This window comes from Impatiens glandulifera, chromosome 5 (genome assembly GCF_907164915.1).
Source record: "Impatiens glandulifera chromosome 5, dImpGla2.1, whole genome shotgun sequence".
Classification (NCBI taxonomy): Eukaryota; Viridiplantae; Streptophyta; class Magnoliopsida; order Ericales; family Balsaminaceae; genus Impatiens; species Impatiens glandulifera.
In genome coordinates this window covers 46107-73628 of record NC_061866.1, presented here as the reverse complement: position 1 = coordinate 73628, position 27522 = coordinate 46107, and the positions used below count along the sequence as shown (strand labels likewise).

At 33.2% G+C, this 27522-nt stretch overlaps 4 protein-coding genes across 8 annotated transcripts; 3 read left to right on the top strand and 1 right to left on the bottom strand.

Moving 5' to 3' along the window:
- Positions 1-405: 405 nt before the first annotated feature.
- LOC124940215 (protein trichome birefringence-like 16) lies at positions 406-3158 on the top strand. 4 transcript variants are annotated; one of them, XM_047480704.1, is made up of 7 exons: positions 449-465; positions 549-634; positions 783-1000; positions 1111-1254; positions 1363-1479; positions 1602-1797; positions 1980-3158. In XM_047480704.1, the coding sequence occupies exons 3-7, from the start codon at positions 826-828 to the stop codon at positions 2809-2811; spliced, it is 1464 nt and encodes a 487-aa protein (XP_047336660.1). In that variant the 5' UTR covers positions 449-465; positions 549-634; positions 783-825; the 3' UTR covers positions 2812-3158. The 4 variants fall into 4 exon arrangements, with proteins under 4 accessions (XP_047336658.1, XP_047336659.1, XP_047336660.1 ...); XM_047480702.1 differs by having other exon boundaries at positions 406-634; XM_047480703.1 differs by having other exon boundaries at positions 406-634; positions 729-1000.
- Positions 3159-18612: 15454 nt separating this feature from the next.
- Positions 18613-23342, top strand: LOC124938203. The gene is made up of 13 exons (XM_047478601.1): positions 18613-19244; positions 19448-19600; positions 19679-19891; positions 19980-20069; positions 20190-20306; positions 20409-20678; positions 20937-21093; positions 21617-21694; positions 21900-22000; positions 22160-22330; positions 22411-22485; positions 22577-22675; positions 22759-23342. Exons 1-13 carry the CDS (start codon positions 18855-18857, stop codon positions 23080-23082), a joined length of 2238 nt encoding a protein of 745 aa, XP_047334557.1. The 5' UTR covers positions 18613-18854; the 3' UTR covers positions 23083-23342.
- A 731-nt stretch (positions 23343-24073) lies between these two features.
- On the top strand, positions 24074-26060 carry LOC124940474. 2 transcript variants are annotated; one of them, XM_047480998.1, is made up of 8 exons: positions 24074-24335; positions 24438-24728; positions 24873-24966; positions 25069-25187; positions 25271-25378; positions 25493-25576; positions 25662-25719; positions 25993-26060. In XM_047480998.1, the coding sequence occupies exons 2-7, from the start codon at positions 24438-24440 to the stop codon at positions 25716-25718; spliced, it is 753 nt and encodes a 250-aa protein (XP_047336954.1). In that variant the 5' UTR covers positions 24074-24335; the 3' UTR covers position 25719; positions 25993-26060. The 2 variants fall into 2 exon arrangements, with proteins under 2 accessions (XP_047336954.1, XP_047336953.1); XM_047480997.1 differs by having other exon boundaries at positions 24112-24332; positions 24436-24728.
- Positions 26061-26394: 334 nt separating this feature from the next.
- Positions 26395-27209, bottom strand: LOC124940475 (pectinesterase inhibitor 3). The gene is made up of 2 exons (XM_047480999.1): positions 26477-27209; positions 26395-26439 (listed from the first exon to the last, which is right to left on the bottom strand). The coding sequence occupies exon 1, from the start codon at positions 27091-27093 to the stop codon at positions 26524-26526; it is 570 nt and encodes a 189-aa protein (XP_047336955.1). The 5' UTR covers positions 27094-27209; the 3' UTR covers positions 26395-26439; positions 26477-26523.
- Positions 27210-27522: the final 313 nt, after the last annotated feature.

Sequence of the window (27522 nt, the reverse complement as noted above, 5' to 3'; positions counted from 1 at the left end):
TATTGATACCTCTAATAAAAAAAATAATTTATTTTTTAAAATTTTAATTCATTAAGATAACTTAGTGATTACAGTAATTTTTAAATTAAGTTAAAATATACGTTATAAATGTCAAAGATTACGTTAACTTCACAAATAAAATAAAATAAAATAAAAATTTCCATTTTTATCTCACAAATTTAAAAATACTAAAATCCAACACTTTAATTTATAAAAATTATGAATAAAAATAGAATTGTTTCTAATTAATAGAGTCGGTTGAAGAGATAAAGTGTAAAATATGATATATATTTACGCAACCATTATATATATAGTTAAAAAAATCCCCTATATTGCAGGATAACAGACAGATTGTATTTGATTTAATGTCGTCAACATCTCCGTCAACAAACAATTGCATTCGCCGGCTCACGGAAACGCGTATTATATATATAAGCTTCATCTTCATCTTCTTCTTTTGCGGCGGTGGTGATTTCATTCGCTTTTTCAATTCTCACTTCTCAACACAGGAGAAATAACTTCTTTTATCTATCGTCTTCTTTAACTAGATTCGAGCGCCGCATTGTTTTATTTCCATCCTTGGTTCTTCTACCAATTGCATCTCGGAATCCGAATCCTGTCAATTCTGATCTAGGTAACGTTTCTACAAACTCAAACCACTATACTTAGAACATAATAGATTCGCTCTCTCTCTCGATTTTGATCTCTTGATTTGGCTGGTGATCCAGATTTAGCAGCTTCATACGCTTTAAATATTAGATCCACGAATTCAATTGTTGCAGTTACTTATCGGAAGACAGATATTCTTTTGTACATGCATTAAGGATGAAAGGAGGAGGAGGAGGAGGAGGAGGAGGCTTTTATGGCCTGAAGGGAACTCAACTCTCTCTCGTACTCTTGGCTCTTGTATGTACAACCCTTGTTATTTGGGCATGCGACAAATCATTCCTTCTTAGCTCCATAATTCCACCTCAAAACGTTGTTGTGCAGCTTTCTCCTGGTTTGCCTCCTCATATTTTCCATTATAACTTGTCATTCTGGTATTATATCATCTTCATCAATCATGAATCATGACCTATGTCTATGTCTACCTTAATGTTGTTGTCGCAGAGATTGTTATTGCTTCTTCAGAACCACATAATAATGCATCTGCCATGGAAGTTGAGACAGGCTTAACTGTAACTTCACTTCATAAGGACAAAACAATTGCCAAAAGCTCTGATGAAGGTGTTGTATCCGATGTTGTCGAGAAAAGTGAGTAGTAGTAGTAGTAGTAGTTTGATATTTTCTGCATTTACTTTGTTAAACCCAATCTCCTATTGCAGCATCCATCTCAGCTACCGAGTAACTCTTACATTGCAGAAACGACAATGTATACAAATATCACCAAAGGAGAAGAAGAACAAGAAGCAGCTGCACCAGAATCCACAAATATTATAGCCTCCTTTGTTAAAGAGAATGAGAACATTTCACCTGCAGGTAAACTGACATTTCTATTTATTAGAATTGCTTGTTTAGACATGTTTAAGTAATGCAGTTGGCTGGTCATTATAGTTTGTGAATTTACAGATTTGTTCTTTCTTTCTTTCTTTCTTCTCCAGTATGTAACTATGCAGTAGGAAAATGGGTAGTTGATGATAACCGGCCTCTTTACTCTGGCTCTGGTTGCAAGCAGTGGCTGTCGGGAATGTGGGCTTGCCGTCTCACTCAGAGGACTGATTTTGAATATGAGAAGTTTAGATGGCAGCCTAAAAACTGTAAGATGGAAGAATTCAGTGGGTCCAAATTCCTAGAAAGGTATAGGTTTGTTTTCTTTCATAGTTTTAATTTAGAAAGAAAGTTCATTTTGTTTCCTCCTCAACATGCAGTAGGCTGATTTTGCTTCTTGAAAAGTTTGGTTAATTCGTTCTGTTCTGTTCTGTTCCTGTTTTAAGAGCAATGACTTAACCCCTACTCGATTTTGGTGTTCCTTTTTCTAGGATGCGAGATAAGACTCTTGCTTTCATTGGTGATTCTTTGGGTAGACAGCAGTTCCAGTCACTGATGTGTATGATCACAGGCGGTGAAGAGGATTTGTTTCGTGTTGAAGATGCAGGAACGGAGTATGGACTTGTTAAGGCTCGTGGTGCTGTACGTCCAGACGGATGGGCATACCGCTTCCCTACCACCAACACTACCGTTCTCTTCTACTGGTCAGCGAGTCTTTGCGATTTGGAACCGCTTGATCCAACAAATCCTCTGACCGAATACGCGATGCATCTTGATCGACCACCGGCATTCTTGAAGCGTTTTATCGACAGGTTTCAGGTTGTGGTTCTCAATACCGGGCATCATTGGAACAGAGGGAAGCTTAAGGCAAACCGTTGGGTAATGCATGTAAACGGTTCTCCCATCAAAAATTCGAGATTGGCCACGATTGAGGGAGCCAAAAATTATACTGTTTACAGCATAGTGAATTGGGTAAACTCGCAGCTACCCAAGTATCCGGGGATGAGAGGATTTTATCGGGCTCTTTCGCCAAGGCATTTCTTCAACGGAGATTGGAACACGGGAGGGACTTGTGACAGTACAACCCCTATGTCGAGAGGGTTGGAGGTGTTGAAAGAGGAGTCGGATGACGTTGTTGGTGCAGGGGCAGTGAAGGGCACGAGCGTCCAGCTGTTGGACATAACGGGATTATCACAGCTGAGAGATGAAGGACATATGTCGCGTTACAGCATTAGAGCGACGCCTGGCATGCAGGATTGTTTGCATTGGTGCTTGCCTGGGATTCCAGATACTTGGAATGAAATTCTTTTTGCTCAATTATAAGGTTCAACTGCAAGCAGATCGAGCTGTGGGTGGAAGTGTTGACCTTTTAAATCAACCAAGCCAAGCCAGACATCGATCGTTTCTTCAAGAGATCTTGTTTGATGTAGATTTAGAAAGAAAAGGATGGTCAATCGAAGAAGAAGGCAGCTTCAGCTCATTACTACTACCAGCCAACCGCTTTCGGATATTAATCAAAGACATTCTCCTCCTCGGACAATACAACATATATAGTAACTTCTTAATTTCTTCAACTTCTTAATTTCTTCAAATTGTTTGTGTCTTCTTGGGTTATAATTTGGTTGTATCATTCAATTAATGAAATCTTACCTTCAAAGTTCGTGTTTAAAGTTACTGCTTTTATCTAAGATTATACCATTTCATATGTTTCTACATGAAACATAAAGTTTTTCTGTCAACTCCAAAATATGTATTTTAGAATTTTTTTTATTTATTTATTTTTTTTTTGTCTTTTCTGAAAGAACCTACAAAAATCTTTCAAATTGTATCTCATTAAACTCGGATATTATAGATATTTTTTCATTTCCATAGCATTTTTAAAATCAAATTATGTGTATTTCTTCGGTAATAGTATAAATTAAAATTTTATTTTATTTACTTTATTAATCACATGCCCAATATAGAACCTATTAAATAGGTATCAACTTTCCTCCTAACTTAAATCAACCCTTAAACTTTAGAAAGAAATCAAACATTTACTTTTACTAATTAAAAAAAGTAATGATAAGCTCAAAAATATTAAGCGCGCGGCTCTCGCCTATTTTGATCAAATCATTAGACATGACAATTTTTTGGGTTTCGGGACCCGAATCGGACTCAATCCAAATTGGACTTAAATTTGTTCCGAAAAAATTGGGTACTTAAATTATTTGAAATATCGGTTCGGAATCGATGGGTACCCGAACCCAATCGGTTCTGACCCGAAATTACCCGAAACTAAAAGGCAAATAAATTATCCGAATCGATAGGTTCAGTTCCTTTGGGTACCCGACCCGTCAAGGCTAAAATGTCATGCCTACAAATCATAGCCTTCTCTATGATCAAATCATAACTTTCTCCTATCGAAAACAACTCACATCAAAAAGTTTGACCGAGTTCTAAATTTATTTATTTATGAAAAATCCAAAACGAAGAAGACGACTACCACGAAGAAGACTTTCGCGAAAAAGAATACCCTTCCTCAAACCTCGAGTTCTTGAACGAGTTTGTAAAGGCAGACCATTAGACAAGTTGCTCTACGGACCTTGGCAGGCATGTCGGAAACTTAAATGTAATATTATTTTAAACTGTACTATAATGTGTTTTAAATTGAACTGTAACATTTTTTTTTAAAATTGAACTGTAACGTTATTTTAAAACTGAACTGTAATGTGTTTTCAACTAAAATGTAATGTGTGATAAATTAAAATGTAATGTATGATAAACTAAAATGTAATGTCATTTAAATTGAACTATAATGTCTTATAAACTGAACTGTAATGTCTTATAAATTAAATTGTAATATTATTTAAATTGAACTATAACGTATTTTAAACTGAACTATAATGTGTTCTAAACTAAAATGTAATGTTATTTAAATTAAACTATGATGTTTTTTAAAACTAAACTATAATATGTTTTAAACTGAACTGTAATGTGTTTTAAAGTGAACTTTAATATTTTTTAAAACTGAATTATAATGTGTTTTAAATTAAACTTTAACGTTTTTTAAAACTGAACTGTAATATGTTTTAAACAGAACTATAACATTTTTAAAATTGAATTATAATGTGTTTTCAACTACAGTGTAATATCTGATAAACTAAAATATAATGTCATTTAAACTAAAAAGTAATGTTATTAAAACTGAACTATAATGTCTTATAAACTGAACTATAATAATAAACTGAACTGTATCGTGTTATAAACTAAAGTGTAATGTTTGTTAACATATTTTCTCTCTTATTCTTTAGCTTCATGGATAAACCATCATAATCCAATCTCAATGTTCAAATCTTCACGGTTGAAATGACTTTTCATTCCGAAAATGAGCTTCGTGAGTATTATAAGGATTATACCCAAACAAAGGATTTCGACATTTGTAAGTTATTAGCAAGAAAGGGTCAAGATGGCAAGCAAAAGTGGTTCTCCATTGCATGTGCCAAAAGTGGTGTATTATTTCAAATGGAAAAATATTTTATAAGTTAGATCTTGCACCAAGACAAATTGTAAGATTAAGATAAACGTTGTTGTTAGGAATGAAGGTGCAACTGAGATTACTAGTGCTTGTCTTAAGCATAACCATATTTTGAGCTCGGGAAAGTCGAGACATCTTAGATCTCACAAGGTTCTAGATCCTATTGCGAAGAGAAGATTGCAATTAAATGATGAAGTTGGAATAACTTTGGCAAAAAAATTTCATTCATTTATAGTTGAAACTAGGGGTTATGATAATTTGACTTTTATGAGAGAATTTGTAGAAACTATATTTTAGAAGTTATTAGGTTGAAGTTAGAAAATGGTGATGCCGAAGTGCTTTGTCATTATTTCTACAAATGCAAAGTAAATGTTTAAATTTTTTATGTTTATGATGTAAACGAAGAATCTCGGATAAGGAATGTGTTTTGGGCTGATGAAGATGCACGACTGCTTATGAGTACTTCTCGAATGTCATCACCTTTGACACAACATATTTGACAAACCTCTATGAACATGGATAATCTATTTTTCTAGGATGTGGCTTACTATCTAGTGAGGATTTATAGTCATTTATATGGCTTTTAGCGCAGGGTTGACATGTATGCACAAACGTGCTTCAAAGGCAATAATCACTTACTAATGTCAATCAATGTCCATTGCTATTGAAAATGTGTTTCCGAATACTAATCATCGTTATTGTCTTTGGCATATCATGAAGAAACTCCCTACAAAATTGGGTGCTCATGCTCAGTATAAAAGTATAAAAAGGACATTGAAGAACATTATCTATAACTCAATCACAGTTGATCAATGTAGAGAGATTTGGATAAAAATGATAAATGAGTTTCAGTTGAAAGACAATTATTGGTTGAACTCCTTGCATGTAGAACGATCAAATGAATTCGTGTGTTTGTTAAATAACACTTCTGACAGGTATGTCAACATCACAAAGAATTGAAAGTATGAATACTTTTTTTATAATTTTTTTCATTCGAAAATATCCCTAAAACAATTTGTTGAGCAATATGACAGGGCGTTGAAGAAGAACATAGAGAAGGAAAAGAAACTGAATTTTTAGTATTTTAATTCCAACATTCTAATTGTTAGTGGCTATGCTTTAGAAAGAAAATTTCAAAGTGTATATAATAACAACATTTTTAAGTTGTTCGAGAATGAAGTAAAAGGGTTGATGTTTTGCGGCACCTCCATAGTTGAAGATGATGTGACAACTACTGTATTTGGAGTAGTGGAGACCATTATGGGAACTGCTTGAGAATATTTGAAAGATATTTCAATCAATGTACACTTCACCCCGGTGGAGAGTTCTATAAACTATCAATGTCAAATGTTTGAGTTTAGAGTGCTTTTGTGTATACATATTTTGAAAGTTTTAAGAAGAATGAAAGTGAATAAAGTGATTGTGAATTATATTTTGGACCGCTAGCGCAAATATTTGAAAAGAGGTTATCAAAGTATCACTAACATTTATAATTTTAATGTGTGTAACAATGAAAAAAATCATTATAACTATCTAACTCCAATGATGCAAGAGCTCCAATAGCTTATATCATAATTTAATCATAATACTTCAATTTTGGTTGAAGTGGTGAAAGACATGAAGGAAAAAAATTATTGGATATTCAAAAACATCAATTTCTACACCGATAAATCCTACACCAGTAGCTTTTCCACAAACAACTTCTACACTAACAACTTCTGCACAAAAAAAAAATCTACTCTCCCATGAGAGTAAGGGCTCGAGGTCAACCACCAACAAAACGGAAACAATCTGGCATTGAAAAAGTTATGAACAAATCGGCTGTAAGGGATCGAAATAAGGTTAGTTTATGCATTGTGATGTTATTAGGATATTTGTAAAGTGTTATAAATGCTACATTTCAGGCAAATTCCATTTTTTGTATTAGGAAAATTTAATAACAGCAACAACAATAATACATAATTCAATATCAACGCAACAATAATGAAATGATCCAGTCTCGACTCAATTATCCTTCACATAACTTTTGTCTTATCAACTTTCCCATGTAGTCGATAAATTATTTCTCGAAAATAATATTTATGGGGACAACATTCAACGAAGATAGTAATTGTATGAACATGTTGTATGTTGTAATATATTTGGATCTTTGTAAAATATTATAAAATTACATTTCAGTTTATAAGATTATAGTTTTAAAAAATGTTACAGTTCAGTTTATATAATATTTCAGTTCAATTTATTTAAGACATTACAGTTCAATTTATAAGACATTACATTTCAGTTTATAAGACTTTACATTTCAGTTTTTAAGACTTTATATTTCAGTTTAAAACACATTATAGTTCAGTTTTAAAAACGTTAAAGTTCAGTTTAAATAGCATTAAAATTTAGTTTAAAACACATTATAGTTCAGTTTAGTTTTAAAAAGGTTAAAGTTCAGTTTATAAAGACATTACATTTCAGTTTAAATAACATTATAGTTCAATTTTAAAAAATGTTACAGTTTAGTTTATAAGACATTACATTTCTGTTTATAAGACTTACATTTCAGTTCATAAGACTTTATATTTTAGTTTATAATACTTTACATTTTAGTTTATAAGACTTATATTTCAATTTAAAACACATTATAATTCAGTTTTAAAACATTAAAGTTTAGTTTAAATAATATTACGGTTTAGTTTTAAAAAACGTTACAGTTTAGTTTAAATAAAATTACAGCTTAGTTTATAAGATATTATATTTAAGTTTATAAGAAATTACAATTTAGTTTATAAGACATTACATTTCAGTTAAAATAATATTATATTTCAATTTAAAATACATTATAGTTCAATTTTAAAAAACATTAAAATTCAGTTTATAAAGACATTATAGTTCAATTTATAAGATTATAAATTTATAAGATTATAGTTCAGTTTTAAAAAACATTACAGTTAAGTTTATATAACATTTGAATTTAGTTTATATAAAAAATTTCCGTTCAGTTTATAAGACATTACATTTCAGTTTAAATAACATAACATTTTAGATTTAATAAACATAGCATTTCAGGTTAATAAACATACCACTTCAGGTTAATAAACTTCACATTATAGATGTGTATATAATATGATGGTATTCAAGTTTAATTAATAAATAGTTACATTAAGCAATATGACTTTTGAGATTGTTGCATTTTTAGTGCATGATTCGGGAAATGTAATGCCTCCTCAACAAATGAAGTTTTTTCTTTGAATTTTTTAAGGTGATGACACACTCGTAATTATTGTCTTTGCTCATATAGGTCTCCATATGTCGAATGAGATACACTCCAAAATCGATATAGTACTGTATATATTATTTTTCCATGGCATCGATAACACCTCCAATTTATAGGTGGAGAGTAAATTAGCTATGGAAGACTTTATGAAGTGCAAGAAATCAATAAACTTTCTTCAGTATCTCCGGAACCTGATCATATTTGTCATTAGAGGTAATACCCTTCGAGAGTTTCCAATGTCAATAATTTCAATTTCATGTTTGTTTTTGTTATAAAAGGCTAAGTAAAAATGATTACTTACACATAAAGGCAAAATATATGCACATAAAGAAGTGACAATTTAGTTTCAGGCACGGCACATGAAATGCAGTATTTATAAGAACACTTACAAGGTCTGCTTGATCAAAATGTTGAAGCGTAATGCCGAATGACTTCACTTCATTGGTTAATGCATCATTATATAGAGACTTCACATTGGAAGAAGAATTGTGGATCATGAAGAATGTGTTAGAAACCATAGGTGCAACAAAGATATGATATTATTTTATAAGAGAGACTATAACTTACATTGTGTGAGGTTGAGAAGAAGATATGACATATGTTGGAAGAGGGATTTTGTGCATTCATGTTCAATTCCATTGCCCATACATTAATGATATTGTCATATAATCGTTTGTCTTGTAACATTGCCCGCAACATCCTACATGTTAGGCTCGTGTGGTTGCTTTAGTATAGAGGGTCTCATGCAAATCCTTCTCTTGAGCAACAACCATATTGACATTAGTTTTATCTTCTGGCCTTTTGTAATATATGGAGATTTAACCTCGTCGGTAGCGTGGGTTGTTTTCTCCTTGGACGGAGAGTTCTCTTCTTTGTCGGAGCTGATTTTACAAGAAGGTTAGACATTTCCACAGAAAGAGGCTCAAGCATTATTAGATCTTTCTTGGGCTCAGGAATTGAAAAAGAAGTTTTATGGGGCTCAATTGGAGGTGTTTGTTGGGTTTTAATTGGTGTGGATGGTTGAGGCCCAAGAATGTCACCCTAATCGTCAACACTTTCAACAGTTGCTTTATGAAGCCTCTCTAGAAAAATATTATCAGCATATCACTCCATAATAATGTGTCAATGAAGAGATGGACACACGATTCAACAAATGAAATAATGTTGTGTGCCTCACATAATATTGAGTTTTTCATTATGTTTTGTGTTGCAATTGTCACCTCTTTTTTAGCCCTTAATAACTGGAGTGTTGCATCTGTCATTCTCTTTAATGCAACACCAACACTACTTGAATTTGAGGAATCAGGTTGAACCCTATCAGTCCCTCTCAAATTTAAATACTTGGGCTGAATCTCATTTGGGAGTGGAATATATAGAACCGAGAGTGGAATCCTATTAACCACTCTCCTTAGGCCGAACCCTCCCAGTCCCTCTTCTATTCGTCTTCTCTCATATACCAATTTGTCATCCCAATATGACAAAATGGAAAATTGTCTCTTGTATTTCTATTTTACAGTATAACCTACTACCATGTCCATGTAGCATAAATAAAAAATGTTAAGTATCTATTAAGGAGCAATGTTATGATATGTGCATAAATAAATCAATTACCAATAAGAACGTGAGTGGTCCATGGTAATATGAGGCTTTGTTCGCCTACATTTTTCACACTTTCAACAAGTCTGTTTAGTGTGAATTTGCACCAGTTCAGGTCTTTTATTCTATCAACATTCATTAATGATTTAAGTATTTTGAACCTGCAATGTTGAAAATATGATAATTCATTATAGTTCAGTCTTAAAAAATCGTTACAATTCAGTTTATAAGGCATTACATTTTAGTTTATAAGATATTACATTTTAGTTTATAAGATATTACATTTCAGTTTATAAGACTTTATATTTCAGTCTATAAGACTATACATTTCATGTTAAAACACATTTCAGTTTCTAAGAACAAGAGTCTTTGTTTACCTGCACTGTGCATTTTTTGTTGTCCATAGAAAGTTAGAGACGACATATATAACGAAGTCGCGTTTAAGGTCGTCATCCACATTTTTGTTTGCTATTATCCTCTCTCCCATCGATAGAGTTGCAGGAGCTCCTCTATTATCATTCCCCATCCATCTTCTCCTCCAAACCGTCAGCATTTAGAGGTAATCGACTCCATCGAATTTCTGCCCTTTAAACTTTGTTATTTAGACATCACCTCTAGGGAGGTTCAGTACGCACTAAATGTCTTTTTCAACAATTTTTAGTATCTCCCCGTTACTCAGTATTATAGCACTCCTTCTAAAATCGAAATTGCTAAGAGGTGACGACATAGTTTGAAAGGGAATTTTGAGATACCCAAGTACAAGAGGAAGCCGAAACCAATGGCCTTAACAACCTCCTTCTAAACATCTAAAAGTTGTCAAACGTGTTTATAAAGGCCATTTGGAGAAGTTCGAATGTTTAAAATAGGTGGTTTCCTTGAATGAATGGAAGAAGCGGGAATGGAAGAAACTTCCTCATAGATACCTTCACACTGTAAAATAAAGAAGATGACAATCTAGTTTTGAGAACATTAATTACAATCAAGTTTTGAGAAGATAACAATTATTACTTTCAATTTTGTCTGACAAATTCTTCTTCACTTTCTTCCTTTTATATACCTTGAAACTGAAAAAAAAAATAATAAATTTTAATTTATTGTAATGTATTTTAAACTGAACTATAATATTTTAAACTAAAATAAAATGTATTTTAAACAGTTTGTAATGTATTTAAAACTAAAATATAATGTGTTTTAAACTAAACTGTTTTTAAAACTGAACTGTAATGTATTTTAAATTAAACTATAATATTTTTAAAACTGAAATGTAATGTGTTTTAAACTAAATTGTAATGTGTTTTAAACGGAACTGTAATATTTTTTAAAACTTAATTGTAATGTGTTTTAAACTGAACTGTGATAATTTAAAACTGAACTCCAGTGTATTTTAAACTAAATTGTAATATTTTTAAAACTGAACTTTAATATGTTTTAAACTAAACTGTAATGTTGTATAAACTGAACTATAACATTTTTTAAAACTAAACTGTAATGTGTTTTAAACTGAACTATAATATTTTTAAAACTGAATTATAATGTATTTTAAACCAAAATATAATGTGATTTAAACTGAACTGCTATATGTTTTAAACTTAAATGTAATATTTTTAAAATTGAACTATAATGTGTTTTAAACTGAATTGTAATGTGTTTTAAACTAAAATATAATATCTTATAAACTGAACTGTATTGTTCTAACATTTACAGTCTAATATTTTTAACATTTCTAACATTTCTAACATTTCATTTCATAGTCTAAAACGTTTTAAACGTTTCTTACCTTTTAACATTGTCAGAAAACTTCCTCTTCTTCGCTTTGTTCACTTCATTCTCACTCTTCCTTGTCTCGTTCTAACTCTTCATTGCTTCATTTTGTTTATTCTTTGCTTCGTTCTTACTCATTTTCGCTTCATTATTATTTAATGCATCAAAGAGCACCATTTATTTATCTAAATTATAAACATCACAGAAGTTCACAAGTTAAACACACAATGTACTCAATACACGAAGGTCTCAAGTAGTTTAGAAGAATGAACATTTCTTACCATTTTGAGATTGAATAACAAAACTTGATGTAAAACGGAATGTAGAATGTCAAACAGAGATTGAAAATGGAAATCGCAAGCGACGGGAAGGGGGCTAGAGTTTGAATCTCTTGACGATAGGCGCACAATCGTTTTGTGGGTAATAGGAATACGAAGAGGCTTGATGGCGCACTTCGATTTTAAGATTTTTTTATTTCTTCTCATTTTTTAGCGTGGAAGACACGTGGGGAGTCACTTCATATATCATTACTCTTAAAACATGGGGTAAATTGTCAAATTGGAACTCTTTATTGGTGACAAATTAAGATTTCAAACATCTTTCAAATCTGTCAATTTGGAGCTCTTTATTATAAAATATTTACAAAATAAGGTTTTGTCTTAACAATTTTAAATATCATTAACATATTATCTACGTGACATTTATAAATAAATAAATAAAATATCAATGTCACTAATTTAACTACCAAATTTCAGATGGAGGATTTTGACGAGTGTTCATCGGTTCAGTTTTCGGGTTATTTGAGTTTTTTGTTTGGGTTCTTCGAATTTTTATTTTTTTAAATAAATTCAAAAATCGAACCGATTTGAATAAATTTGAATTCGGTCGGATATTTGGTTTATACCAAATATTAAACACCCCATACCCATAAGATGAAATAAATTTTTACCCCACCAAGGTAGCCTAGTGGTAAGAGTCGGCTTAAGAGACCAAAAAGTCACGGGTTCGATTCCATCTGGAAGCACTTTGAGTTTAAGCGGGGGGACCATGACTGTGGGGTGTCATATTAGTTCTTCTTTAATTCACAAAAAAAAATTCTTAAAGATAATTATCAGAATAAATAAGTTATTAGAGATCTTATCTACTAAATCTCTCTCTCTCTATATATATATATAATGATGCTTCATTTTTAAAGTGTCTGAATTGCCGGATCGAGAGCTGTGATTAATTTGGATATATATGTGAGAGTAAATGGATACTTGGGTCGGATTGTGGGTTGACCTGCCCATAAATTTAAAACAGTTAAAAATAAAATTAAAAATGTTATATGTATGTTTCGAACTTGAAACCTAACAAAAAAGAAGTACAACCCTTTAATCAAATAGGCTAACAACACTTTATATTTTAAATTCAACACCAAATTTGATGAACGCGGGACATTTTAACAATATAAATTCAACTTTTTAACTAACTAATCTATATATATATATAATGATGCTTAATTTTTAAATTATCCGGATTGCCGGGTCGAGAGCCGTGGTTACTTTGGATGTATATGTGAGAGTAAATGGATATTTGGGTCGGATTGTGGGTTGACTCGCCCATAAACTTAAAATGATTAAAAATAAAAATTAAAAATGTTATATGTATGTTTCAAACTTGCAACCTAACAAAACAAGTATAACCATATAATCAAGTGTGATTGATATGCGATTTGCCGAGAGATAATATGCCCGTATCAATTGAAAGTGGTTAAACAAATATGAATCACATATTTGATTGACCAAAGTGTGACGTGACAATGCAAAGTATTAAAAAATATGAATCAAATATTTGATTGACAAAGTGTAAGGTCACGAGATGATATGTTCATTCGGAAAAAATATACGATGAAATATGTGAGAAAATAAGTTGTTTTATTGAAGTGAATAAAATGTGGAATGAGAGTGTTCTATTTTTTATTTAAATATATTATTCTTAATTTATTAAGAATTTTAAACATTGAATACATATTATTATAGTTTTTTTTTAATTTATTTTGTTTTTATCTGTGTGCATCGCACGGGAATTTTCCTAGTTATAAAAAAAATATAAATCACTCAAACTATGCTCAGTAATTGACATTCAATGTTTAGTAGTTGAACGACAAAAGTTGTAACCCTCGGAAAATCCCTTCATGCTTCCGTATTTTAGAACATGTTTTGTGGACACATAGCAATACGGAGGGGAACCCAAGGTGGCTTGAGGTTCAATGGTTTCAACCTTGGTTTGTGTGTCAGTCATCTTTTTAAAATAAAACATTATTTTTAAAATATTTTGATAGTACATGGAAGCTTTTTAAATTTAATTATGTAAAATAATTAATTTTTATTCAAATTTGAATAATTTGGGGATTTGTTATAATCAAACGACTCTTTGATTTGAAATCTGATTTAAATTAAATAAACACAATTAATTTAAAAAAAGATGATTTATTTGAAGACATAGTCGCCAATTGATTTTAGAAAAATCAATAAAAAAAAGTGTACGTGTATAAACATACTTTATACTAGAGTTTTATTTTTTGGTTCAAAGTTTGGTGATACTCGGGAAAGGACTTTCGTGCTTCATCCTTCGTACCCGTCCGAAGACGGTCTCTACTTATAAAGTTGGCTTTGGAAAATCGGTTGTATAATGTTTTGAGTTTTTAATCAACTATTCTTCTGGGACAGGTGATGCTTCTAGGTTTAGCGTTACTTAAAATATTGAAACATTAATATTTAAATGATGATACCTGTTATGGATGATAACTAGGGTGGAAATACCTGAAGAATATTAGTCATTTTTGAAAGGCATTAGGGTTTAGAAATAAATACCAAACAAGCCCTTATTGAAATATTTGTGGAAATATCCCAAAATATTTAAAATGAATTTTCTAATTTTTCGAGATTCTTAGAAAATGATTTGAAGTCCCAAAATTACAAAAATAATTTTGAATTTTGAAAAGTGGAACTAAACAGGCCTTAGGACCGGAGTCCTAAGGCTTATGTCTGGTTTTATCAATTGGGGTCTAGAGACCCTCGGTTTGGGCTTGAGAACTCTCAGTTTGAGTACTAGAGTTTCTCAGTCAAGGTGCTAAGGACTCAGTCCTTAACTAATCTTACAAGTCTATGTCTAAAAATCTATCGGTCCTAGACTAGCCATGGGCTAGGTTTTTCGGTCGAGGTGTATAAAACTCTTGGTTCGGGGCTAAATCTAGCTAAGTTCCTCAGTCCTTGGTCTTGAGAGTCTCGGTCCCGAGTCTGGATTATCGGTCCCAAGTTTGGATTTCTTGGTCATGTGTGGAGACTCGGTCCTAGGTCTGAACTTTATCGGTCCTAGGTTCGAACTTTATCGGTCCTAGGTGAGAATTCTTGGTTAGATTTCTCGGTCCTAGCTTATTTTTATCGGTCATTGGTCTCAGACCAATGATCCTTGGTCCGATTTCTCGGCCCTCAGCTAATAAGCCTCGATCCTCAAAAACACAATTGCATGTTTTTTAATTAGTTTGTTGGCTCTAATTCTTTGATCTAAGAGCTTGGGTAGCTTCACAAAGCTCCTAGGAACATGTTGATCATTATCTTAATGTATTGATCGACCTAGATGATGATAAATTTGTTCAAAATAATTTTTGATCAAAAATTGGGTTTTTAATTTTAAGGTTGTTTTGAAGTGAAAGGAGATATCCATTAGCTTCCTTATAACACATATACTTGATTGGTACCAAAATAAGAACACTAACTGTTCGTTTTAACCAATTCAAGAAATCAAAAATTTCATTTTATTTTGAAAATTTCTATTTTGATCAAACATGATCGGGATGGATCTAACATGATCCAAATAGTTGTCCAACATCATTACAATCATGTTGGAAGCTTTTTGGGCTGTGATTCAATTTAATTAACCCAAGAACAACAAACCCGTTTTTTTGATTTTTGAAATTCAAATTTGGGTTTTTGTTCTTTAGATCGATTATTCAGTTCTATCATATCTAGATAATTTATAAATCATCTAGGGATGAATTTCCAACCAAAAATATCATAAATAACAAGCATACAAGCTTATGTAATTTGAAATATAAACATTTCAAATTCAAACTGTAAGTATGATTTAGAGGTTGATTTGAACCTTATCAAGGATTGGTGAACACTCCTTGATCCTTAGGGAAGCTTTTTGGATGTGCGGATCCAAGCTTGAAGGCCTTAAATGAAAAATTCGAAGCTTTGAAACTTTAATTGCGGATTTTGATTTTTCTTGATTTGAGGCTTATGTGTTGGTTGGTTGGTTGGTTTCAGAATAACTTGAGGATGGTATTTATACTTCTCCTAAGTTGGTTGGGGAAGCCTAGTGGCTTGAATCAGACAAAATACATTTATGATATTTTGGTTGTGTTTTAGTCAACTCGTCGGAGTAGGTACTGACGAGGCCTATAGTTGTAAGGAGAATTATCACCATCGTAGGGTGATCATTCTGGATTTTAAATCAATCAAAACCATCAACAAATGGTTAAGTTAAAGCCAAAATTAATTCAGCTTCTTCATGTTTATCCTCACAGCGTCGCGATGAAGAAGAAGACCGGAGCAAAAAATGACGTCATTTTGTTTGTTTTTGGCATTCCATCTTGATGCCGTTGGCATTTGGGCGGTCCGTTAGCGTTCCAGCTAACGGCCGTCACCTGATCCGCTTTGGCCCCGGGCGCGCATCTCCTCGGCTACGCAAAGCTCTCTTGGGTGCTAGATGAAAATCCAGCATTGATCCAATGACCATGAATCCTGCTACAGCGAATCCTCCAGGTTTCGGCTGCACTAGATTACTAATTTATTTTTATTAAACCTTAAGAGTTTATTTGAAATTGATTTTTCTTTCACCCTTTTGGTTTTAATTTGGATCTTTTTAAATACACAAAATATTAAAATAAATATGGTAGCTTTATTTATTTTACCAATTTATTTTATTTTAATTTTTTTTGTATATTTTTAGGATTTAAATAAATAATTCTCTCGAGATGAAATGAATACAACAATTCATCAAAATTATTTATTTTTGTCCTTTAATTTTTCTAAAATTATTTTGATACATATGGGTACAATATTTATCCTAAATAATTTTTATTTTTTTTATTTTGACCTTAACCCTAAATTAATTTGATTAATTAACACATTAATTATTTGTTTTAAACAGGTTTTTGGCTATGGAGTTAATTATTTTGATCTTATTTATTTAGAAATAATTCAAAATAATTATTTTAATATTATAAATTGGAGTGTAGATTTTTAGTGTTTACAGAAGTAAAAGTAAAACAGTATTGACGACGACCATATATGATGGTAGAGATGTGTTTGTGATGGTGATGAGTGTTTTTGACGGGAAAAAATTGAGAGATAGGTCAAGACTGAAGAGTAGATGGTTGGAGTGAGGGATTAGAGTCTTAGAGATTATGGAGGACTAGTGGCTTACCTAAATATATAATTATTTAATTATATATAATAAATTATATAATATATAGTAAATATATAATAAAAATGAATTCGGTTTTCGGTTTGATTTTCGAGTTGAAATCCTAACTCTTAAACCAAATCGAAAACCTAATTTAAATTCGAATTGGTTTAAAATTCGATGTGAAAAAGCGAAAATAAAATTCGAATTCGGTGAATTCAAATTCTGTCGGATATTCGGTTCAAACCAAATATTGAACCCCTAATTTTCACTACAAAATTTTAAATAATCATTAGTCAAAACTCTCCATTCGCTAAAATTCAGTAATTAAATTAGTGATATTAATTTTTTTTTATTTGTTTATTATTTATTTATAAATGTCACATAAATAAAGTGTTAACGACATTTAAAAACCGTTAAGACAAAACCTCGTTTTGTATAATTTTAATAATAAGAAGTCCCAAATTATAAAATTTGAAAAAAATATATCCAAAATTTCAATTAACCCTAATAAAAAGCCTGAATCTAACCATTGGAACCAAGGTTTTGAAAACCGTTCCGTTCATCAACCCGGTTTTTTGGGCAAACTTCGGTCCGACCGGTTCAACCGGTTGAACCACTGGTCGGACCGGTTTAATTTTTGTAGGGTGAAACCAATAAATAAATAAATAAATAAATTAAAAAAATTATTTAAAAGTAATAAATAAATAAAATCATATACCTTTATTTTTAATTTAACTAGGATTAATTTTTAATCTAACTATGATTAATTTTTAACCTTAAATTTATTTTCTCTCACCAACTATCATTTCTAAGTATTGTCTTATCTCATCTTCTCCAAGTATCATCTTATCTTCTTCTGATCTTCTTCCAGCGAAGATAAAAGGAAGGCTCAATCTTCATGTTTTTTATTTTACTTCTTAGTTGAACAGATCTAATCAACGACGAAGGAGGACACGGAGGAAAAAGATCAATCTTGAACAGATCTAATAAGAGAAAAATTTGGTGTTTGGAGAGAGAAAACCTTTCCAACCGGAAATTTCGGTATCACTTTTCCGTCCAAACCGTCTGGTTCAACCGGATTCTGACCGGTTCGTAAGGTTCACGTATTGAACCTAGCAACCGGTACGGTTAATCACCCGTTTCACGGTCGGACCGGTTGAACCGACGGTCCGACCGCGTATTTTAAAACCTTGATTGGAACCATTAAAGAATAAACAATGTGATTTTCTTTGTAAGAAAAAAACCTTTAATGTATTACACAAGAAAGTAGTTGTAAAGTTAAACTAAATAAATCATGATGAAAAAGACACAAACTAGTGCTAATAATGCACTAAGTTAACATGGGATCATTAGCTAATCATATAAGAAAAAAAGTTGGTCACTTGACCCATACAAGGAATAAATAAACTTGCTTTTAATAAAAAAGAATAGTTTGGGTCAGAAACTAGTCGGTTTGTGAACCGGGCCCGCGTGAACCGGCTTCCTACTAACTACACTCACACACACTCATTACCCCTGATCATCGGATAGAGAAAGAGGATTAATCGGCCGTTTGCTTTCCCTTACCGTTTCTCCAATACATACTGTATTTGATTCGAATAAGCTAGAATCAATAAATAATAATAAACTATGTATTATCATTATTATTATTATTATATACAAATCAGTCGGCAACAAGAGAGGAAAATCGCGACATCGTTATTGATTGTTCTTCCTCAAATCTGCAATCTCCCTCCCTTACTTTCTCTCTTATAGATCTATCTCAAGGGAATGGCAGATGATTTCGTCAAGGCCGTCGATGATGGCCTCAGGCTGTCCAAGCGAATTTACTTCGGCAAGGATCGATCCGTCGCACCGCCCAAACCCATGTCGGCTATGGATAAGTCGTCCTTTTCTCTTCTTCCCCCCGCGCCTATGGTCTATGCCATTATTTCGGATCCCGCCATCGTTGATAATCCAGATATTCCGAGTTACCAGCCTCACGTACATGGCCGCTGTGATCCGCCCGCTCTTATTCCTCTCCAGATGAATGGAATCGAGCTCGAGGCTAATTGCTACCTCGATACAGCAATTGTAACCGTTACAGGTTCCTGGAGAGTCCATTGCGTCATGGGTAGCCGTTGTTGTGATTGTCGTGTCGCCATTCCTATGGGTGAAGAGGTAAATTCAGCTAAGGCTTGTTCAAAATTATTATTTTTATTTTTTACTACATCATTCAAAGATGGAAGGAAATACAATAAAAATCACATTTTTTCTTGCATCTAATTCTACTCATACTAACTCTTAGTGCCATTATTTTGTCTAATTGAGTAGAATTTGTTTATATTGCCCTATTCTCAAGTAATAAACTGTTTGGCTAACAGGGTTCAATTCTAGGTATTGAGGTTGATGTACCCAGAAACTCATATTGTACCAAGTTGACAGCCATGGAAGATGGGAAGGATGCAGAGAAGGTCGCCAACGCAGAAAATGGAAGCTTTCTGAAATCCCACATTTTTACTTTCACAGTCCCACTGGTGAACATCTTAATGCTGTGCAAGTCAGTTTGAAGTTCCATTTATAACTTAAATTATCACTTTCTATATCTATTTCAGGTCGATGGGGGATCCAATATTTCCCTTAAAGTTTGTTGGTTACAGAAGTTGCCGTTCTGTGACGGTCAATTCTCCTTGTGTTTTCCATTTAGCTTTCCCGAGTATGTCACTCCTGCTGGGAAGAAAGTCTCCAAGAAAGAAAAGATAGAACTGTATGTTGATGCTGGTCCTGAAGCTGAAGTCTTGTGCAAGATGACGAGTCATCCCCTTAAGGTTCATCTTTGCATTAGTTTGATGGGATCCAGCGTTGTTTTTGATGAATACTGAATTCTTATTGATATTGTGATCCTTTTTTTTTCAGGAGCGGAGACGGCAAGCTGGGAAATTGTACTTTGTGCATGAAGCAGATGTTCTTTCATGGTCGAGCAATGATTTTCTCTTTTCATATGCTGTAAGACCCCAAATATATAGGAAATATAGCGGTTTAGTTTGTTTTCATGATTCCTTCTAGACGCATTTCCAGTTTGTTCTCTTAAAAACTCAAGCTCATGCTCTTACCGCACTGTTCCAGGTTTCTTCATCTCGTGTTTATGGTAGTGTATTCTTGTATTCCCCACCCAGACTTGATCCTGATCAAAGAAACATGTTTTCATTCTATCTTTTACCAGGAAGCGACTCAAGGCAAAAGGTCTCGTCAGATATTTCCCTTGTATTTTACTAGCTTGCTATTGCTTTTATTTCTTGTAATGATATTCTACATTATTCTGACCTCTTTTGAGAAACTCGATAGGTTTTTCGAAAGGAAGTGATTTTTGCTGTTGATATAAGTGGGAGTATGAGGGGAAAACTGCTTGATGACGTTAAGAGTGCTCTTTGTGCATCACTCTTAGATCTTGATCCAGAAGACTCTTTCAACATTATAGCATTCAACGCTGAAACTTATCTGTTTTCACCAAAAATGGAAAAGGCAAATATGGAAGTCATTGAAAATGCCACACAGTGGATCAACATGAATTTTATTGTAGGGGATGGTACAAATATATCACATTCCATAAATCAGGTTCTAAATTAAACTTGATGCTTATCTACATTGCTTATATTTAAGTAATAGTTTTGGATAAAAATGCAATTAGATCGTTTTAGCTGATATCTAAATATATCCTCCAACGGGATCTTACTTGTCTGTATCCCTAATTTTCAACTCAGTTACAGTACATAGTTTCTTTCTTTCCCCGTTTTACATGAAGTGCTTGCTCCAATTGTCCTTATTGATTGACTGTCACTAACAATTTCTTTTCTCTAAATTTGTCTGGGGTAGGCATTAGAGATTTTATCAAACACCCATAATTCGATTCCTATGATATTTCTGGTAACCGATGGGGCTGTTGAGGACGAGAGAAAAATTTGTGACTATGTAAAAAGCCAGCTGACAAATCGAGGCTCAATATGTCCACGGATTTATACTTTTGGCATAGGTATTCACCCTTATTTTTATGTTCAAGTTTCAAAGAGTAATATCTTGATTGCACTGCAGTAACTAGCTTGATAAGTATTCTTTACTGGTCAGTTTAGACTCAGGAAAGTAATTAATTTCTGTAAATCTTTTGGTCATTTGCAATTTGTATCACCTTTGTAATACCAGTTTCTGCCTGTGACTGCTTAGACTAAGCTTCACATATAGTTTCTCATTAATGAGTAAATGAATAAATTCTTTAAAATGACATCAGTTGCTTCAGTCATGACTTAATGCATAAAAATCACTATATTTTGAAATCCAGTATATTCTATTTAGAGAAAGAGGGCCTCTTTTCTTGTGAAAAACTTTTATTCTCAAAATATTTGAAATCAGTGATTTGTATCTTTGGGACTTTGTATTTGACCTCTATAATTTCAACTATTTTGTAACTATTATTCCCTGTGGTTGGTGCTCATAAATTGAATTGTGATTTTTATTTGTCTCTGGGACCTTATATTTGACATCTATACTTACAACTATAGGGATGTACTGCAACCATTATTTCTTGCGAATGCTTGCAACGATTGGAAGGGGTGAGCACGATGCAGCATATGATGCAGGTCTGATAGAGTTGATTTCTCTTTTCAAGTTGTTAAATATTTCCATGCTGTCTAGATGTTTAGAATCACATTATACCAATAATGATTATCCATTCAATTTTGCACTCTTTTCTATTCCTGATAACTTAGTCAAAGTTAAAATTTAGTTGTTAAGAGAGAATCTATATCATCTCTTATTTGGTTTACTTTCTGCTGATATTTTCAGACTCAGTTGATGTTCAAATGAAAGCCTTTTTCGTTAGAGCCTCATCCACAATTCTCGCAAATGTTACCATTGACGACCTGGATGGCCTGGATGATCTCGAGGTATGGTTGCGTACTACCTGTTTTCTTCACGAACAAAAGAAATGTCTGTCTGGTTACCATATTTGTTGTTTGTCATGCCCTGCCAATTATTTACACTTTTGGAGCAACATTTTTTTGTTTTTTTCATGTTTAACAGGAATTATTGCATCCTTGTTATAGGTACATCCTTCACGAATTCCGGATCTTTTGTCTCAGAGACCGTTGATTGTTTCTGGCAGATATAAAGGAACTTTTCCTCTAGCCTTGAAAGCTAGAGGAGTTTTTCCAGATATGAGCGATTTTACATTGGATCTGACAATTCATCAGTCCACCGATATTCCTTTTGAGAAGGTGAAAGATATTTAAAAGATTTTAGCTGCAATGTATTGTGTAGACTCACACAAGAACTATCTTGTTCGTATTATATATAGATCCTTGGGAAGCGGCAGATTGATCTCCTAACCGCTCAGGCCTGGTTTTCAGAAAATAAGGAACTTGAAGAAACGGTAGATTGATTAATACTTAATGTGTTTGATAGGGCAGGCAATACTAGTGGCGTACTTTTGATGGATTTTAACAGACTAAAGTAAAATGCAGGTTGCTAAAATTAGTGTACAGAGTGGTTGTCAATCGGAGTTTACGAGTCTAGTATTGTTTGAGATGGTTAAAGTTCCAGAAACTACGGGGAAAAAGAAGGTATTTTGATTGTCAAAAAATGACTTAATTCTGCTGTGGTGGTTAATGTAAACTAAATAAGGATTGGATTTATTTATGTGCAGAAGGAAAAAGCAGCAAAGTCTGAAGTAGAGAAGATGACGTTACTTCTGAGAAGCCTTGGTGTGGGTTTTGGTAGCTTGACGGCAACAGTGGAAAACAGAAGGCCGGGGATAGAGGAAGATAGACTTCCGGAAGCAGCAGAGATGTTGATGAAAGCAGCATGCAACTGTTGCGGAAAGATTTGCAACCGTATATGTTGCATGTGCTGCATTCAAGCTTGCTCACAAGTTAATAACCAGTGTGCGATTGTCCTCACTCAATTTTGTGGGGCCATCGCCTGCCTCGGTTGCTTCTCCTGTTGTGAATTATGCTGTGGCGACGATTGATCGATTGATTCATATTTATCTATATATATTATATATGATCAAACCAAACTGATGTTTGAAACATCTCATTCATTCACATTGTTTATGATAATATATGATATATACACCCCCACACGTAAAACAGCAACCGCAACTGGTGGTCTTGTTGCTTGTTTTTTTATTATGTATAAAATCATCTGTCTGTGTCCCCTTATTAGAGAAGTGGTGTACAAAACATGAGATGTGAATTTGGGGGACTGAGATTCAATAATGTTGTTTGCCAAATTGCTATTTTCTTGCTGTCTTTTTGGATCCACACAGTACTGTTTTTTTTTTTTTTTAAACTGAACTTTGGCATACAACTACTCTAATGAAATTTGGGATGAAAATAAAAATTTTCATTTCCCATTTATAGAATATTACGGGTAAGGCAATAAAGGATGACAATTTAAAATCGTCCCGCGATAACCGAATTAAATTGTTCTGTTTGACACGGTTTGTTTCAGAAATCGAACGGTGATAGGTGGAATGGTATTTGTGTCTTCCGATTCGTCTTCTGATCCCACCTCATTCTGTCCCGAATACTATAAACATAATTAAATATATAAAATTATTTAATATATTTATTTATTTATTATATTTTATAAGAGTTATAAGTTTATTTTTTATAATAATATAAATTTTAATTTAGTATAATATATATTCTATTTAAAAATTTGTTTATATAATTTTTTTTTATTTTTTTTTTAATATTTTATAAACGATGTCCCGCAGAGATTCTTCAAAACTGAACGGTACGGAGACGATATTAAAACACTTCCCAAAATAAAAACTGGACGGTAAATACATTTCCCGTGTCCCGATGTGCCATTGCCTAACCTAAAGGCAATGGAAAGATGTGAGCGAAAGTCTAACCATTGTTCTTGTTCTTGACCGCAATTATTGTAGCATTAAGGATTAAAAAGTGACTAAAAATGGCTCATTTTGGATGGAAACTTAGTCCTGAATCCATAAAAAGTGACTAAAAATGTTTAATTTTATAAATAAAAGGTTCACGCCCATAGAAAGAGAGACAGAGTAAAGAAACCAAAATAAAAGCACCTACCAGTCTCCTGGCCAAAGTAATCAAAGTTGAATAATGCAGATTCGAGGGCTATAATTCTTCTTTCTCTCAACCCAGTAGAAAATTTTGTTCGCATCCACATCCACATCTTTGATCTCAGGCAATCGGGAATTCACTCGCATGTGGGTTCATTGATTTGTCACAAAAAAAGGTGAGCGGAAGAGATCTATCTACCTACCTAAATGCTTAAGCGATTTGCGCTATTTTAGTTGATTTGGGTTTTTTATATTTGAATAAACTGCCCGCGATTCAGATGGAAGTGAGAAACGGTGCTGAAGAAATTGATTATCTGGAGAAAGGTTTGTTGTCCCGGGCACCTGAGGACGAAGATGAAAGTGTCCTGTACAGGGCCTCCTTTGAAGAATCGCAGGAGAACTTCGTCAAGTATCAAACTGCAAGGTGGATTCTTTGCTCGTTGCTTTTAGTGTTAGCTTGGGGTATTGGCTTGTTCATGTTGCTATATATACCGGTCCGAAGATACATTTTGCGAAAAGATATCCTGTCTAGGAAGCTCCATCTTACCCATGATGCAATTGTATACAAGGTTTGTCAATAACCCAATTTCATTTCCTTGTTTGTTTGTTCTTTGCTATTTGGGGGGTTTTGGATTCTTTGGGGTAAAATTCTCCACAAATAACCTTGATTATGTTTTGATGTGTTTCTCTTCCTTTCTTGTTGGATCTCTCAGGTAGTAAGACCAGTTACATTTCCATGTTTTGGGGTTTTGAAGAAGGAGAAACATGTTCTATTGCATTCTGTTGCTGACATTGTGATTGAGCAAGGTAAACTAGCTTAGAGCCTCCATGGAAACTTCTGAGACATTTTTTGTTTATTAATATTGATATGATCAGGAGGATAAAAGTAGGGTTTTAATTAATATTCAGGATACATGCAATCTCTTTTTGGTGTATACTCGGTGAGAATTGAAAATATTGGTATAAGAAGGCCTCCTAGTGATGATGTTCAAATTCAAGGTGTGGCAAATCCTAATGCTTTCAAAAGGGTATATATCTCCTAGCTCTCTTCAATTTGCAAATGGGGAAGAAGAATAGAAAATTGGTATATATAAATGTTGCATTTTTTCAGGCTGTTCTAACCAGGCTTTCAAATATGAGAAATGAAGCTTTCTCCAGACAAGTTTCAATGATTGAGGATGCCCCAAACTCATTGATGAGCTATCCATCAGCAGCTTATGTATGCAACATCATATCCTTGTATTTGATTTTTGTAGGAAGTAGGAACTAATGAAAATTGTATCTATCTCTGTTTACTGAATGCTCCGTTTGTTTCCATGGTGATCTTCTGTAGATCTCGCCTTCGCCTAGATCTTTCCAACATTTAGGAGATCATATCATATTACAAAAACTTGAAGAAGTTAGCAGCTCAGTGAAGGTTGTCTTAGTTGATTTTACTGATCTTGTTTCTGTTTTGATGAACTAACTCTCTATGATGAATGATGTCTGGTGTGTTTTTTCAGAGGGTCCGGTCCTTAGTTGAAGAGAGACATCCCAAAACCTCAGAACCAATAGACTGAAGTAAGTAATTTTTTTATAAACATGCAAATCAAACCTAGCCACCTAGGATATCTCTAGTCTGCCTGAGGTCTTGAGTTTAAGCCGTTCGTTTTAAATTGTGGTTCGAAAAAAAATTATCTGTTACTACTGTTTACTGACAATGACATATATAATGAAGAGTGTATAGATGAGATTTATGGCAAGATATTGTTGGTCACTACTCACTAGTCACTTGTTAATAATGTAAAAAAAGTAAAGAAAATAATTAAAGTGTTTTGTTTCTTAAATGTGCAGAGAATGATTACAAGAGAAGGTAGCTAGGGCTTTCAGATAAAGCAGATTTGATGATGATTCCATTTTCTCAAAAAAAAAAGTTTGGTTTAGGGTTTCTCTCTGGGTATTGGAGTTTTTTTTTATGCTTTTTCTTCTTTTGTCCTTCCATCTGTAACTTTGTTTTATATATTTATTTATTGAGTGAATACAACAAGTACTTTATGGTCTTGATTATTAGTTTATTACTGTTATTAAATGACCCAAAAATCTTTATATATATAAAAAAAATAGAACAAACTGCTTGGATAATAGAATATTATATTTGAAACACCATGCTTCTTGAATTTCAAATAATTTTGAACACTGGTCATCATCATCTACAATAATAGAAACCAAAAAATAATAATATTGTAAAAAACAAGCTTAAGCAAAACATTCATTCATTCTTACTGGGTATGGCAATTAACACTGGCACACATTACAATGACATATAATAATAATAATAATAATAATAATAATTACAGTAGACAGATCTATAGTAGGTTAATTAGTTTAGTAGTGACGAGTCTGATCTAGACGATTAATGAGATAAAGAGCATTACTGGTAACCCTAGCCACATTTATCATCTTCCGTTTGACGTCTACCCTGACTGTGGTCTCCATCTCTTTGAATCCGTCCAAGCAAGTGTCCTCATTGGTGAGTGCGGCGCTAACCCATGTCTGGGCGTTGCTCATCTGCCACCTGAATGTTCCCGGCCGGAGATGTTGGAGTTCTGAAAGTGTCTTGCTCAGGTCGTCCACTGAGTCACCCACCTGCTCCAGGCAATCTACAAGTGCACTCTGCTCCCTCTTGCTCTGGCTCTTGAGCGTGCCCAGGTACGTCTGGACCTTCCGGGCCCGGCCAAGGCTCACTCGGACAGCCGCCTGAGCTAGGTCCCGGGGAGTGGTGGTGGAGCCTGTGTAGGAAGAGAGTGTATGGATGCAGATTTGGGGGAAGCTAGCATGAACACAAGATGTAAGCACCAGATCTGCATTTGGTGTCTTATCAGCAGCAGCAATTGCAAGGGTGGTGGAGACCAGGATAGTGAAAATGAGGATGAGGCCGGTGGTGGGTATTTGCATAATTGTTTGATCCTGCTGGTGCCCGGTGGTGGTGGTGGTAGACTGAAGTTGATCTTTTGCTTTTGCTTTTTGGCTTTGCTAGAGAGGGAGAGAAGACTGTACTGAGATTAGTATGTGCACCCCATTTTATACTACTATCCCCCTTCACATTATATGTATATTATTAATTACCTTTATGTTAAGATTAATATAATAAATAAAAGTAAACAATTTATTTTTAGATTTATATTATATATAGTTTGAATCTGGGTCTTTCTTTTGCTTTGCTTGGATGGAGTAGTGTAGCTAACTAAGGTGGCTTCTCGATTATTCTAGTGGACCATATTTAATCTTGTACTAGCATGCATTAATATTATAGGCTCTCAATGGGACTTTACTAAGAACATTTTAATTAATTAAATTCACCATTTAAAAACATGAATAATAATT